At 43.3% G+C, this 16,949-nt stretch overlaps 1 protein-coding gene across 2 annotated transcripts in view; it reads left to right on the top strand.

The window, feature by feature from the left end:
• Positions 1 to 16,949, top strand: part of efhc2 (EF-hand domain (C-terminal) containing 2) — a 32,699-nt gene that overhangs the window by 11,528 nt on the left and 4,222 nt on the right. The window contains exon 15 of one of the 2 annotated variants that reach the window (XM_030758325.1): positions 1,083 to 1,268. The exons of the other annotated variant lie outside the window; for it this stretch is intronic. Within the exon in view, the coding sequence (XP_030614185.1) occupies positions 1,083 to 1,199 (117 nt within the window). The 3' untranslated portion in view covers positions 1,200 to 1,268. Of the gene's footprint in view, positions 1 to 1,082; positions 1,269 to 16,949 lie in introns of those variants that run through there. 2 annotated transcript variants of the gene reach the window in all.

The following is a 16,949-nucleotide window of genomic DNA, read 5'->3' as shown; positions in this document are numbered from 1 at the left end:
CAGTCTCCCCTAACCTGTGATGACTCAGTGGATGAGTGAGCCAAAGGCTGAATCAAGTGAGCGGAAAGGAACAGTCGTGTGTGTGTGTGTGTGTGTGTGTGTGTAAGGCAAATGTCTGCGACAGACATGTATACAGGGGTGGTCAAAAAGAAGCAGCTCTTTTGTTCTTCTCTCTCTTATGTGTATCTTTCCTATGTGATGCTAATTTGGCATGCTATGCTACAGCCAGATCTAAGCAGAAACAGGTGAGCAGGAGAGAGATTCACCAGACTTGCGTGAATAGAGCGAGAGTGAAAGGAATGTGTGTGTGCGCGTGTGTGTATGCTGACACTGTGCTTAATTTATTCTCCATTTTCCTCCGCCACGGTTTCCAGCTGCTTTTTGCCTCGCCGGCTTCTAAGCCCAAACTCGTTGCTCAGTCTCTGCTCAACTACTCAGCCCTCCTAAAAACGCTTGAAGGTAAACCCTCAAACAGACTGAAAATGGCCGCTGCGCCTTTGGTATTTTTTTAAGGTGTCAAGCACAACAGGAATGTCATGCTGACAGGCCCGGACAAACTAGCTTCTCCTTGGGTGCCTTTTTGGTATTTGCTGCATTCCACGTGCTGTATAGGATTGCTAATTTTCTTATTGCCTCTGCTGTTATCATCCTCGTCTTCTATTCATTTTACTTAATAATGTTGGATACAGTTCAATAAAAGCAAAAAGTGCTAAATGGCACTTTTGTGAGAAGTTTGCAGGATTTTTTTTGCTTCTTTTCTGGGGTTTAATCAGTCTAATTGAGAGAAAAGAGAGCCCCCAGCTTTAGAACTTTAGAAAAAGCAGTGCTATTTAAAAGAGCATTTTTGTTACACTGTGAAATGTTTAATTTGTATAAAGTACATTAAGCAGAGTCAAACAAATAAAAGCGCAATAATGGAGTGCTTTATCACAGAGAAGCACCAACAGTTACAGCTGCAGAGGAGAGAAACAAATAGTAAAATAAAAGCTGGAGGCTGGAGTAATCATTTATTTACAACACTGAGTAAGTACTTTAATCTGGTCAGAGTTGTGCAGTGACACGTGTACTCCTGTTGTTTCCAGTTTGAAGTCAGTATGAGGTCTGATGACGGTGGAGCAGCAGTGAAAAACATCAACTACTCTGCCTTCCTGCAGGATGTGTTCAGCTTACCCTCCAACAGCGGTGACACCTCAGCATAGACACACAACCTTACATCGTGGACACACACACACACACATTAATTCCTCATTCCTCAATTAAAGAACATGGTACATCAGATAACAGCCTCTGTGTTTGGTGTGTGCGCGTGAATAATTTACTTTTTCTTATAGTTTGGCAGCAGCGTAAAGCGAAAACAATTTCGTTACCTGGGAAATTGGTGCTTTAGGGGAGAGAAGTTGTGAGAACACAGATGTTTTTTTATGTGCTTGCATGCGCTGGTGTGTGTTTGTGATTTGGTTTGAATTTAGCCTAGATATGGCTGAAAAACGAGAAGAACAAAACACGAGGCGTAAAGCAGAACCATATTTAAGCTCTGGCCAGCATGTGCTCACAAATATGATGATTAAAGAGTATTCCCAAAGTCCTTTTACAAGAAAAACTGGACATTTGGCAACCATGATGTTCATGATTCCAGGTATTAATGTTGAGTCACCTTTCTAAATGATTCAATCCACGGACAAGGGCATGGTTTAACAGCAAACTAAGGTTGTAAAGGTTTTTATTTCCTTCCCAAATTAAACTTACTGCACATTGTGCAAAGTCATCAGTCACTCCTAAGGAGTCAGAATATGTAGATTGTTTTTATTAAATTCCTTTCTCAAGCTTTGGCAATGAGGGAATAAATACAATAAAAATAAAATAAAGAAATGAAAGAGAGTTGTCATCCTGACACATACTTAAAATCTATTCACATTTTTACAGGGTTATGGCAGAGTTAGGGTTATCTGCTATGATGACTAAGCCCTCAGAGGGTTAAACTGCTTTAACCCTCTGAGGTCTAAGGTTAATCCTGCAAGCTGCTTTGCAACCCTACCTCTACCCCAGCTCCTGCATTTCATGCTATTTATGCTATTTCAGGCTTAATCAGTCATGTTTGTTGTGACTGATGCCTGCTTTGCGTGCCTTTTAGCCTTCCACACATGTGCATGGAAGTGCACAGTGGTCCCAGAACAGAGGCATACTGCAAAGTTCAATTACCGCACACAGAATAAAATCTGGTGGTTAGCACTGTTGCCTTACAGCAAGAAAGTCCTGGGTTTGAATCCACCAGCCGTCCGAGGCCTTTCTGTGTAGACTTTGTATGTTCGCCTGCGTGGGTTCTCCCCAGATACTCCGACTTCCTCCCACAGTGCTCCTTCCTAGATATACATGTTAGGTTAGTTGGTGTTCTGAACTGGCTGTAGTTAGCAATGAGAGTGCGAATGGTTGTCTGTCTCTGTGTTGGTGACAGATTGGCAACCTGCAACCGGTGCACACTGCGTGTAGTCTTATGACAGCTGTTCAGGTTCCAGCCCCACTGGAACCCTGAATATACAGTTATATACAGAATGACCTCAAACATACAGAAGCCAGCCATACTGGCCTGGCACTGGTGCTTTTCTAGGCTGTGTGAGACAGATTGCTTTCAAACTGCATGCTAATTTTGCATATTTACGCAGATATCCATAGAGCTCTTTATTCTGTATGATTTTCCGTTAACTGGTGGGATGCAGGGATCAAAGCACCAACCTTCTGAGCAGTAGACAACTTTATGTACCTCCTCTAGAGCTGTGGAAAAGAGATATAGATGGGTTGTAATGAGAAAGGCCTTATATGTTTCTTATGACGGCAAAATCTTACTTCTCCAGGCAGAAATAATAAAAAGTAAAGAGTGAAAACAAAATCGATTTTTTTGTTATTGTCTCTCTTCAGCTTCAGTTTGAAATTCCTTAAGGCTCATTCCAGCATCAGTGACTTATTGTTGGTGATAGTTCTGGGATTTCTTCTCTCACACTAAATGGATGAAAACATCGCAGATAATATTGGCAACACAGAGGAGGAGTGAGCTCTTCAGAAGTCTAAATTACAAGGAACTACATTCTCATGTGTTTGGCTGTCTGTGTGTGGGACTGTTCGGATATGAAGAGGCACAGGTTGTTCAGGTTGAGGCGCCGCTGTAATAAGAGCCTGCGTTGCAAATTATAGTAAAGGGATAAGTCAAACATTGGGTAATCAAACACCCAATCCCCTCTGTGTAACCACACACACATACGCACACACCATACGCACTACCTCACCCCCTTCACACTGAGCACAGAAACAGTGCCTTACATCACCCAGGGCATTATCAGGTCCTCTCAGCCTGCTTTCACACATACTAAAATATTAGCCTCCGCAGTCACCCGCCACCAAAACACAATGAGTGACGCTGGTGCGGTCAGCAGTGACAGGGAGCTTCCTGGGCGCGTGCTTGGCCTTTTTTTTGCCTTCTGAAACATGATGTGAGAGAGGGAGGATAATGAGGGAGGAATTTCAACCCCCACCTTGTCCAGCGCTCCTCTTCCTCCTGTCAGTTGCTGTGCTCCCCGTACTTCCCATTTTCTGCCCTGTCACGGTCCGTGGCACAGCAACAGCAGACTGAATGAGCTGCGTCATCATCGCTGGGCTTTGAAATATGGAGGTGACGTATGCTGTGCAGAACGTCCTTCAGGAGCAGACTGAGCTTTTAAAAAAATATATATCATATATTATCAAAATATATATTAGTTTCAATTGAAGTATAAGGCTGTTGATAGGTCATTAGCATTTTTTAATGTAAACAAATCCACAAAAGACCAAAACTAACAGTGATTTTAATTCTCTCTCTATACTTTGTGTATTTTCCACCCTAATATTTAGACTACAATTAAACTCTGTGTCACAGATGAAAATAAATCAGGCTTTGCAACAGTACTTGTTGGTAGGATCTCTCTGTTATTTGAAGTGGGGAGGAAGTACTCAGAGACTTACTGAGATATGATAAAGTCATGCAGTGAAAATAGAAAAGGAAGTAATTATAATCAGGGCCGTGCATTTCTACTATTAAAAGAAAAAGTGCCCCAGGCAGAATAATGGTCTCTGTGACCGCTGTGCATCCAGTATATTAGATCATTAATATGCATTAATTTCAAAACAAGCAATCAGTGATTGTATTCTATGCAGATCAGTCATTTATTTGCTATTAATTGTAGAAGTAGAAAGTAGGATAAAAAGAGGACGTTTCAAATTTGCACTTACTGATTGGTGCCTTTGTTCCGAAAACATTGTTTAAAACCTTATTTTGGTGCAAAGTCGTCACACTTTTTACGGCGCATATCAGACATTACGGTGTTTCAAGTGGTGAGACTTGCTTGTAGAAAGACTTTGATAAAATATTAAGGAGCTATACTGGTGGTTGAGGTGTTCATATTTATTGATAAACACTACTCAGTTATTGTAAGTGGATATATTTATGGCATTTTAAAAAGGGGTTAAACAGAACAAGCTCTAAACTCATTTTTGATTTTTTTAGTTCTTTTATTTAGATGCATTTTAATGATGGATGGATGGATGGAGTCTGCTGCAGAGTAGTCACGTGTTAATAACTTTTGATTTACATTTATTAGTAACCTTGATATTGATGTTGTTAAAGTGTAACAGGCTGTGTCATCTTCGTTGTCAGGCTTAAGTATGATTTGCAGCTTCACAGATATTTTTTGGCTCAAAGTGGCTCTTTTGATAGCAAAGAAAAACAAAGAAAAAAAGCTGATAAAACTTTGCTGGTTTTGTTCCAAAATAAAGCTTTAAAAAGCATTTTTCCCCTGGAAGTTAGACTCCCACTCCCATCTTTGCTGTTGTGGAAGACGTCAGCATTCTGCCATGACTCTGTCTGATATTAGGGAGTAGAGCGCCCTGCATAAATGACTGATAAGATTCATCAGCTACTAAAAATGAATAAGTCAGTCCATATAGCATAGTTACATTAAAAAAAAAAAACCCTAAACACTTGGTGTACCTACAATTTTCCACACAGAAAGCAAAAGCTATGAGGCATCAGTTTCTATATTTCTAATGGTCTCAGTCTGGTTAACACCATAAAATTTTGGGCTCTAGTTTAGCATCCCGCTGTGGCTTTAGAAATGTATTTATTTATTAGCGTCACAGTTTTAATAGGACTTTCACGTGAATTCATATTTGCCTGCATGCTGTATGCGAGGCTGCAGCCATCTTGCAGTGTCGTTAAAGCTTAAGAACTCAGTTTATCAAAGCGCCACAATGGTGAACATGTGAATCTGCTTTGCAGGAAAGAGCTGTCATGAATCACCCTCTGTGATGATGCCTCTTCTCAGCGTGCGGTGTTTAGTTCATGTGGTTTGCGTTCTGTTGTCTCCACTCAGCGCAAACACAACGTGGAGGTTTGTTTTAAAGACTCTGCTTCCCTTGTTTTGTCCTCGTTCCACTTTACTGCTGTTCTGCTCGGGAAAATCGCACTGTAAAAACTGATATGCAGGAAATCCATAAATGTCTCCCGGGTGAAGAGGATCTGAGCGCGTTGCGCACATTCAAATATGCGAGTGTGTTTGCGTGCGTGCGCTGTATGTGCGTGATTGGCCTAATGCAAGTCTGATGGAGTCATGGCTAATCTATGAAGTCTAAACAGATATCTGAGAACAAGGGGGGGGGGGGGGGGGGTATTTCTGTGTACGGGCAGGGTGCCTTTCTTTTCTCATGACAACAAATCTTAAACCTGGAGGAGCACAGACACACACATCACAGAGCACCTGTGTTCAGATCTTGTTTTTCTCAGAACTCTTCCCCCAAAGCAGCAGTTTTTGGCCCCGCAGTTAACTCAGAACAAGCTTCCAGTTGTTGGTATAAAGTTTCACTTTGGTCTAATGATTTTCTACAGAACTTAAAACCATAATTGTGGAAAATTACTGAGTTTGTATACCTCAAGTTATTACCTACACAACTTAAAATAAAGATTAGGGTCACTCCATCTTACCCTGAGCATCCTCTTCTGCCACACCGGCACTCTGCACGCGCTCTGTCATGACACCCATGAACCTCCTCTGTGTGCTTCCTCTTCACCTCTTACTTGGCAGCTCCACATTCAACATCCTTTGTCCGATATATCCACCATCCCTCCTCTGCACATGTCCAAACCATCTCACCACTCAACCTGAGCTGTCCCTCTGATATACTCATTTTACTTCCCTCAAGCTCAAAATTATTATACATTTGAAAAATTATATATATATATTTTTTCTTTATTTCAGGTAAATCATTTGCAATAACTGCTCTCTGTTCAGACAGTAAGTCAACTTTTTTGGAAATGGAATTTTAAATATCGGTCTGGTTTATAGACCTTTCTGATGGAGGTACATTTTTACCCATTATTACTCAGAGTTACTCATTAATTTTTGCTATTGTGAGAAAAATTTAGGAAATGAGAACTGGATGGTATCCTGTTTTTTGTTGTTGTTTTGTTTTTGTTTTATTGCAAGATGGGAGATGTTTTGAATGCAGGTGGAGTGTTCTTATATTACACTTCAAACTCATAAATAATCTGCACACAAATTCTTTGAAACTACCTTCGCTAAATTTGGTGCCTGCCCACCTGTTGGCTCTGCTCCTGTTGCTGTCCCAGGCGGGCTGCAGAGGTGGAGCAGCTACTTAAATGTCCAGTGCAATGGCACTTCTATAGGAATGAAGAGAGTTTAGCAGATTGTTTTTGGCTGCTCTGCCTCATTCTGCTGATTACTGTGGGCATCGGTATAGCGGGAGGGTGGAGGTAGAGAGGGCTGAGGCTTATACCCCACTTTACAGGGTCAGGCCCTGGCCTGGGTGCACATGGGGAAACGCTCTTACTCTTTTATTATTCCATATCTCTCATCTCTGGTTCAGAATTGTTCACTTTTATCCCTTTCTCCGCAAACCCTCCGCCTGGTGGGATTGCTCTGACTCCACATGCAATGTCATGCACATAACTTTGCGCGGTTGGGTTTAAATGAGTGTTAAGATCATTACCTACAGTGTGGTCTGCAGTCACTGCGCCCTCATCGCCATTTGAGCCCTGCAGTTTCTCTTTGATACCAGAGTTTTATTGCTGTAGTAGACAATACCCCTTGATTCTGAGCTAACTGTGTTTCTCCCTGAACTCCAAAACCAGACCTGGTACGCTCATCAAACATCAAGTTGTCTTTGGCAGCTGCTGTGACATTACTCTACCTGGTCAAGAACAGAGAAAGTTATTCTACACCAGATTTAAATTACAACTATGGGACTATTTTTGTCAGACGTTTGGCTCCCAGTGTAGACCACTTTTGAGGCAAACACGCCTGTTTTTCTGTTGCACACCGGTCTGCATAAATCTCCAAGAATTATAGCTCACTTCTATTTTTTTTATTCGTGCAGCTTCAAATAAGGCTGAAAATCAACCTTCCAAATGAAGACTGAATATGTGTGTGTTCACCGTCAGTCAGTCTACGGCTTTATGTCTCTCACAGATAATAATAACTGGCTTGAAATGGGCTGTACTGTGCTGAAGGAAAGAAGCTGAAAACTGATAGATATCAACGTTTAACACTTTGGACAGGGGATCAGAGCTTTATCATCGCCATAAATTCTCGGCTGGCGTTGGGATACCGTTCCCGAAGGCCAGCAAATGTGTGACTCAGGTGATGTGATGTGACCCTGCCCCGCTAATCCCGCTGAAGACCGGCTCAAATGCTGGAACAGCAGGATCAGACTGCCTACAGCCAAGGTGGGACTTAATCAAGACGTGGACCACTGTCACATCACATGTTGCTGCAATGAGCAGCCACAGGCAAAGCCAGAATCTTAAGGCAGTGACACGTCACTAAAATGGAGCTGAGCAAAGAGGGAAACGCCTGCCAGCAGCTGCCACATTATTTTGCTTTTTATTACCGCCTGTTTACCAGCTATATATGCAGAAGGTGAAAAAGTTTCTCCAAGTTGTCAGAAAGCTGCTTTTGGAGCCGTATGTCGGCTCGGTGCATCCCCCTTTGTTCAGTTTGTCTTCTGGCCTTTTTCCTCCGCTCTCTGCCTCCCGACCCCACCCTCTCTTCCCCGCATATGGGATTCACATTTGGCTCCACTGACCGTTTTCTTAATGTGATATTATGATACATTATCTGAAGCCATTTACTCCCTGTCACCACCTCTCATGTGGACACAAGCTGAGTTAAGCCAAGGAGAGGCGGTCAGATTCTGTCCAGGTGAGTTATGACCGTTTAATTTGACACTGTTCACAGCGGTGATCATTTACAATGCCTGAAAGTGTAATCAAAACACAAACCGTGCTTATGTGTGCTTCTTGCTCTCACTCTCTCCAGGAGCCTGTTGGTGGCATATGAGTTTCACCCCCCTCCTGCCGCTGGTTGTAAATCGCCTCTGTTGAAGGTGTGTGTGTGTGTGTGTGTGTGTGTGTGTGTGTGTGTGTGTGTGTGTGTGTGTGTGTGTGTGAGAGAGAGAGAGAGAGGGAACAGAAGGCGAGAAATTTGGGGGTCACCCGAGGTCCTTCAGGTAATTGTGCTTCTTAAACTTTTGACCCACTAAGCTCTACTTAGTGTGATGCAGCTTGCTGCCGTTATTTCCCTCGAGAACTTTTGCTCTGCATACCAGGACGTGTTTGTGTGTGATACACATGCTGTCACCAAACCCGTGTTAGTCTTTTTCACCTTTTATTTGGCCATACACTCATTACTTTCCTTATTTAATGCGGCTATGAAAATGGCTGAGTTCACCTGGTTGGCTGTTCCCTAATGTGCTCTGCCTCCCTGCGCCTGTGTGAAACACACTGACACACTGTCCTAAATGATCTTATTGATTTGCCTGGCTTCATCCGTCCTCTGAGTTTTTCCCCTACACATCAGTTAGGTGTCATATTTTTGATATCTCCCTGTCCAGAAATGCTGAAAGGGAAGCAAGGCCACTGATGTAATATATTGCAATAATCAGGCAGCCTCAGAGTATATATGACTTTCAGGGCCACCCTCATTATTTGCCTTCTATTCTTGGCAGTTTGTCCCTTTAATTTTTCAGGGTCAGTCTGTCTTCATATTGAGCCACTTGAGGATGATGGATGAGGTTGTTGCAGTTGGATCTCCTCAGTGCGCCCCTGTATTGCAGTTGTTTTCATCATTTCTAAACATACAACTGGCTTTACATTTGTACTCATATTTTCCCCCTGGGTTGTGCATATTTTTAAACAAGGAGTGATGAAAGAATTGTGTAGTGTTTGGCAAATTATTCCATCATTTGTATTTGCATGCTATAAATTGGAGCATTTCAGAATGTCTCGTGATGAATGAAATTATGCATGCTTTCTGCTTTTTCAATATATTCAGGATGCATGAGACTTTCCTCTTGTATGGAGGTGAGTGGTATCTCAGCATTGCAATCTCAAATATGCCCCCCCCCCCCTCAAAAAAAAAAAAAAAAAAAAATCCCACCTGCAAACCCCCCCGACCCCCACCCTGACCCCCAGTGTCATGGTAGGGGAAAGCGCGTGAAGAGGAAGGGCCACAGGGGCCAGTTGTTTTTAAATAAACTAAATCTGCTAACAGTTTTATAACCCTGACCTCGTAAAAAACTGGCTGCAGCTTTTGGTCAGCTCTCTCCTGATGGGGCGAGCAGAGTCGTTCCAAGCCTGGAATTCCCATTTGCCGCTGCGGAGCATGTCGGTGCGTCAGCTGGTCTGCGAGCGAGAGGAAAAGGGAAAGGGCGTATGATATACGATTGCTGTGTCACGATCCACATGTGATGACTGTCCTCACAGGCAGAGAGCATCCAGGCTGCTCCCTCTGTCTGGTGATTTCCCTGTTAAAGAAAAGTAAGGGGGAGTGAGAGAGAGTGAGAGAGAGAAAGCAGAGGTGAGTGAGAGAGAGGGAGGAGAGAGGAGCGCTTAGACAATCAGTGTGTGTGTGTCTGTGTGAGAGAGAGAGAGAGGTAGAAACAAGAGGAGAGAGGAGCTGGCTGGGAAACAATAGTTGAACAACAAATCCAGTGCTGCATGCAGCCTCTCCGGATACCTCTGCTGTCTCTCTGCTGCCGGTCACTGAAGGTAAGACCACTAAGCTGGGTGTCACACCTCTAGGTCTGCAGTCCTACAAATTTGGGTGGATCCTATTTTTATACCTTATGTGCTGCAAATATAGTTAATCAAACTCTATATCAGGCATGCCATAAAAGATTCAATCATTCACTATTATAGCCTGCATGTGTTTTACATGTATGCTTTTTTACGTAGCTGTGTGTGCATCAAAGATGGGCGCACTCACAGAGAGTTTGAGTGACAGTTGTGCGCACTTCGTTCTCTGTTGCACATCCCTAAGCTCAGGTGTGCATTCCTGTTTTATTGCAGGTCTTTTCTACTCTGCTTGAGCCCAGAAACTGCAAATGGTTGTGATTAGGACGCGGTGTGACATGATTTGTAATAGGAGGAAATGTGTTTGTGTTGGCGCCGGCGGATTTGCTAATCAGGCACTGACAGCGAGGCTGGAAGGATAGTGGAGCCCGCGCAGCTTGTAGGAAGAGCGCGTGCACGGGCGCACAGGGTTAACAGTGGTGTGAATAACTCTGGAGATGTATGAATATGTGTTTTACAGGTGTGTGCGTTTCTGCCCGTAAGTGTATGATTGACTTGGCCTGTTGTGTTGGACCCTGAGGCTGCTGGCTTATGCTAAAAGTACATGATGACAGATACAATAGACTCTGTGGTAGGTAGGAGGAGGAGGAGGAGGCGAGCTACCACTTTCATTTGACTGAGAAGGAGAGGCGTGTATGTATGTGTGTGAGAAAGATAGAGGGAGAAGGTGTTTAAATGAAAAATGAAGTGGCTACAAAAGACTGTGGGATAATGCGAAAGGGGTAAGAGAAAAAAAGCCCAAGTAGGAGGAAAAACATCTGAGAAAGAGCCGGGCAGAGCCAGAGGAGGACACAATAAATAGGAGAAACAGAATGAAACTGAGATGTGTGAGAGAGGCCGAGAGAAGAAGGGCTGGAGGAGGTGAGAATGAGAGAGTGTGACACAAGAGGGGGAAAAAGAAAGAGACTGAGAATGTGTGATGCAAACACCCCTCCAGACATCCCCGTCCACTTCCGGTGACACCAGATGAGAAACAGTTTGTACAGTAACAAAAGGTCGCCTCAGACTTTGAAAATCACCTCTGAACTGTTTGGAGAAAAAGGTGAAGAAGAGGAGTAGGAGGTGTGTTTGAAGCGTTGCAAATTCAGCCAGGTGCAGATAGACAGTAATGCTCTGGCAGAGCAGTGCACACTTGGTTTTGTGTCTCATGTTTCGTATTCTCACACATACACACACACACACACACACACACACTGGGGCCCATTGTGAGTATATTTATTTGGACAGTGTTGAAGCTCTGATAGGCAGTTCACAATGTCTCACTGCTACAGGAATGTGCTTCTGACAAATGGATGCTCTACACGAACCGCAGGCCATCGAGAGGATCCTTAACGCCACCCTCCCAGACAAGTATGCGACAGATATCTGCTGCCCGAAGAAACCTGGTCCAGAGCGATAAAACAAACGCGCCTAAAACTCCTTCGTTCACTCTTTTTCGAAAACGCCTTAGGCTTGGAGCTGAATAGTGGATTGATCTAGTTTCATGCGCAGCTTTTAGCTCGCAGCTCACCACATTCCCAGCTTTTTTCTTCTTCTTCTTCTTCTTTCTGATAAGGATGGAGAGAACAACAGAGGAGATGGGTTCAGGATTTGACCCAGGAAGATTAGGGGGTTTCTGTTTTTATCAAAGCAGTTACCAAACGGCTCCCACACTACTGTGGTTAAATGAGAGAAAAAGAAACTGGAGAATATTTAAACAAATACCTTCTCTGTGTATTCTCCACTCTCCGTGCCTCTTATTTCCCACTGGTTCTGAGAAGCCTAAATTGTAAAGCTAACACAAGATTAGCTCCAGCTCACACGGCTGCCTGTCATTGGCTGTACAGTGCTTTCAAATCCACACTGTTTGTCTTATCTTTACTGGGGGGATATATTTAGTGAGGAGCTTAGCTTTTAGGAGAGTGGCGCGTGGGGAGGGTAAGAGAGGGTGAATGTGTGTGTGTGTGTGCGTGTGTGAGAGAGGAAGAGTAAGTTTGTGTGTGCGTTTTGGGAGCTGGCGTCAGTAGACGGTGGAAGAGCTTGGCACTCTGCATGCCAAACTGTGTGTGTGTGTGTGTGTGTGTGTGTGTGTGTGTGTGTGTGTGTGTGTGTGTGTGTGTGTGTGTGTGTGTGTGTGTGGTTGGACAGGTCTGTGGTTCTGTACACCCCCCTCCCCTCCCACCCCCTCACTGCAGTCAGGAATCTGCCCTTTAGTTTATTAAAAGCTGGTGAAACAATGGAGGGGGTGAGGTTGGGGATGAGGGCGGGGGGGTAGTGAATAGAAAATCATGACGTAAACCTTGGGCATGAGACAGAGCTGGAGCAGATCAGAGAGGAGTGTGATGATGATGATGTAGCTGGAAATGAAGAAGAGAAGGCGAGATGGAGTTATTAATGGCCATAAAATAACCTTTCCCTCCACTCTACCTGTCACTTCACCCTAATTCCACCTCCTCCATCGTCCTGTGATGCACCTGTTTTCTCAGCATGGCAGCGGGGAGCTTTATACCCGAGCTCCCTATTGTGGCTGCAGACAGGCTCGTCACTGGACAACAACTGTGCACTCAGCTGCCGCCAGGCATGGGTGATAAAGCAGAGGACCCCTCTGAAGATCTGGCCCATGTGCCATCACACACCAACATCCCAGCAATGTTTAGAGCGGGAGCACAATAACATCCACCAGAACGCCGCATGACACCGCCCTCGTGTACTATATACAAAAAAACGTGTGAGGGTTTGTGTGCGCGTGAACAAAAACCCATAAGTAAGGTGGGCCGGGGATATTTATACTCGCACCCCACTGCTAAGAACAAAACATTGTAACAAGTATTGTGCAGTTCTGTTCTACACAACATATGGCACGTACACTGGGGAGGCCGCACAGTGTCACTTTTCAGAACAGATTTTTGAGATGATGTCATTGTTGTGCTCGCACCTCTTAAACAAAAGACTTCATTATGACTTTTTTTTGCACCTCACATCTTTTGGCTGTGGCTTCGGTGCGTCTGTGTGTTTTTACTAAGAATAGAAGAAGTCATTAGAGCAGGTGGATAACAGCTCTTTTTGTCACTGATTTCTCTGTGTTATTTCAAAATGAACCGATTCATCATATGGCTTTATAAGATGTAAGAAAATGATGAAAACTGTTCGCCTAAAAGCAGTCGAAAAGCTGAAGATGTTCACAGATCTGGCCTGCCTGCAGTTCAGATCTGTAATGATTTATCTCTGTATCCCAGGTGAGTGTGGGGAGGCATCTTTCCCACAGTAGCCTCTAAGAGAGCCATCACAGTACCTTCACTTCTTAAGCTTGGAACCATCATCTCATAACTAGCTGAATCCAAAAGCTTCAAACCAGACAAACTGTGGTGTGTAAGGAGGGACTGCGCTGTAGTAATGTGGTTTGGATTCCCACATATTACATTTTTAACCCAAGCTAGATCTTTTTGCAGATACTAGCCCCCCCCCCCCCCTTTTTTTTAAATGACCTTCCCTTTGGCAGTGCTGCTAAAGTTATGTAAAAAATGAAGTGGAATTTGTTTAATTTGATTTGTTCTGTGACAGATGATATATCTTTTTATAAGCAAAAACACAGATCTAGAGATAGGCCTGCCTTACAGTACAAATAATACATGCTGTGTAATGATTTCATCTGACTCTGGGCCTCCAGCGTTGGCTCTCTTATTAGTTTTTGAGTACTGGGAATTTCATGTTGGTCAGTTAAAGAGGGAAGGAGATTGCTTTGGATTTGGAGGCTATTGTGCCAAATTATCAAAGTTCCAATTTGTTGGAGTCAAACCTGAGGCAAGTGTACAGACTCCACCAGGTAAAGGGTGAATGCCATTTACCTGGTTTAGGCCAGAAAGACTGGATGATCAGGTGGAATCTAAAGCTGGAACTATTAGCTCTTTGCTAAATGATTTTATAATCATTACTCATCTCAGGTCTGTCAAGCTTTGAATTTCCCCACGAGTGACGCTTGCAGTAAGAATATTACATTTCACTTCAAAAGCCAAAGGCTACATCCATGGTGCCGCATTTTCACAACTCTGTGCAGTCCTATGAAAAGCTAAGTATGCCCCATGAATTCAGTAGCTTGTAGAAGCACCTGTAATAGCAATAACTTGAATTCATTGATTTCTATATGACTTTATCAGTATCTCAAACTGTTTTGGAGGAATTTTGGCCCACTCGTCTTTACAGTGTTGCTTCGGTTCACTGAGGTTTGTGGGCATTCATTTATACGCAGCTCGCTTAAGGTCCCACCACAGCATTTCATTTGGGTTGAGGTCTGGACTTTGACTGGGACATTGATTAATTGAGTCTTACATGAACCAAGCTTTAGCTGTCAGACAGATGGCCTCACATTTGAGTCTACAATACTTTGGTGTACAGAGGAGTTCATAGTGGACTCAGTGACCCTCAACATGTCCAGACCTAAGCTGCGGTTCGTTGTTCTCTTTAGAGAGAACCTGGCAACCTTTCCAAATAAGCCACAATTTCTATATTGGTGAAGTTTTCTAATTGTAATTTTCTAACTGCTAACTTTGCATGGGAAACGCAACATTAGCTTCAGCCTTATATAAACTATGTAGCCATTAAGATTATATTTAAGACTTCATTCACATGTTAGCTGTACGCATTCAAAGGTTAGCTCTAGGCAGTGTTTTTAAATGACTTGTGCAGCTGAAATGAATTTCACCAGGAAAATTAATGATGGTTAATTTACACATTTTGTTTCAAAGATTCCAAAAATGTACAGAAATAGTAAAACTTTTGTAAATGTGTTTAATTTAGTCCTGTCCCTATTAGTGATGCTCTCAGCTAAATGTCACCCCAGAACTGCCACTCTATCCTTCTCCTCTCATAATAATGCCGCTACTCCAGATTACTTGTTTTTGCCTTAGACTTGGCAAGGTTGTGACAGCTAATTCAGCACATCTCCCCCCCATGTCCCGTTTTCTCCTTCTTTGCTAGAACAGAAAAAGTCTAATGCTCCGAAGCAACAAACCAGCCGCTCTGTGCCTCATGCGCTGTTCTTCTGTCAGGGATATCAGAACAGGGGCTTTAAGATAACAGAACTGAAAACCTGGATTTGTTAAAGTGAAATCAATCAGAATGATCTGTGTGATACAAGGTGGCTTTGTGTTCCCAAAAAAAAGATCCCCCACCTCATCAAGTAGAAGTCATCCATTTGGTAGGAATGAGGGATGAGGTGACTTTCTTGGTGGAGGTTTACTGGATGGGCCCTGGTCTTGCAGCAGTTTTTCTATAACAGTCATCGAAGGAGGCTGCTTACTTTAACTGAGGTGAAATTTTATGGGTAACTCAGAAAGAATGACTTTGGGCTCAGCTGTCAACATAGCAGCACAGTATAATGAAAACAGTGAGGTGACACGATTAGGTTGAATCCACCACACCTCGCAGAATTAATCACTCAGATCAGACATCAACAGTACCAGTGCAACTGCTTGGTCTTGGGAAATTAAAAAGAAAGATGTGATGGGAAAGGAAGAATGGAGGGACTTGTTTTGGAAAAAGGAAAGGTGCAGTTTAAAGTGGAACACTATGGGGATTTGTTTTTGTAATTATATCAGAAAGACAAGCTTGGTTGGACTTGATGATGGGGTTGATTCCAAACAATAGGTCCAGGAAATATATGGACCGTAACGGTCTCGGGTTTGCCGGTCATTATACTCGGATCAGTTGGGGGGATGGGGTGGACGGGGCAATCCAGCTTGTTTTTCTAAACTCTACGAGCTCTATAAATATGAGCTGGATAGGTGAGAGCATATGCTACCTGGCATCGCACACATTAATAAGTTCTCAGTTTGGACATTCACAGAGCAGTAATGAACTCACTCAGCCAGATGCAATCTCTTTATATTATCCTGAAAGCCCCCATTATCTGAGTCAGCTGCCATTTGCAGACATTATTGATCACCGACTTTCAGAGGACGAGTTACAAAAGGCGACAGTAATAATGATGTGTAGTCACCTTGTAGTGAGGGACGTCCCTGCTTTGCAGGGCAATGCTGTTTGAGTGAAGCCGCCTCAGCTGGATACGTAACAAGCAGACAGCAGTCAATAGAAAATCGTCTCCCTGCTGCACATAAAAAGGTGGGAATGTCTGGCAAGCTCAACTAATTAGTAATCAGAGAGGGGAGAGCTGGCTGTAGATCAGAATTACAACATTTCGGGTAAAATAAAGTTTGTTTGGCTTGTCCTGGCATTTTCAAGGCGGATCACTCCTGTCATTATCTTTGTTTGTTTCGCTTCACGGTAAGGCCAGGACCTGCCGTCTAACGGAACCACATGTTCCGAGAGGAAATTTTGATTTATGAGGAAATACTGCGGATGTTTCTCCTGTGAAAACGCCTCAATACAGTTACATTGTCATCTTTGATCTGAACTGATTTAACACATATCCCTTAACAACTGGGTTTAGGAGATGCTGCAATCACACGTGCATGCTTTCTGTTCTTTCACGCAAAACCAGACTGTCGTCCAGCCAAAGCAGCATCCAGCGGTCACTGAGCGCCAAAGCTACCTTTGTACCTTTAACCGACAATTTGAACACTAAAATCAGTCGAATTGTCAATAATTCCTTGTTTAGCCACTCGGGACCAGGGAAACCAGATTAACATGTTTTAAACTGATGCAGACGATTTTATGCAGACATCTGCGTATTTGAACATTCAGCAGATATTCAACACTGTTCCAATTCCTTGTAGATTTGTCTCTTGGCCCCTGCTGAATGCACCTTTGTAATTTTCAGTCCTCTTAACTCTTTGACTCCACT

The sequence above is a fragment of the Archocentrus centrarchus genome, chromosome 21, assembly GCF_007364275.1.
Source record: "Archocentrus centrarchus isolate MPI-CPG fArcCen1 chromosome 21, fArcCen1, whole genome shotgun sequence".
NCBI classification, from domain to species: Eukaryota; Metazoa; Chordata; class Actinopteri; order Cichliformes; family Cichlidae; genus Archocentrus; species Archocentrus centrarchus.
Note: the sequence above shows the minus strand (reverse complement) of the source record. Positions and strands in the feature narration are given on the sequence as shown.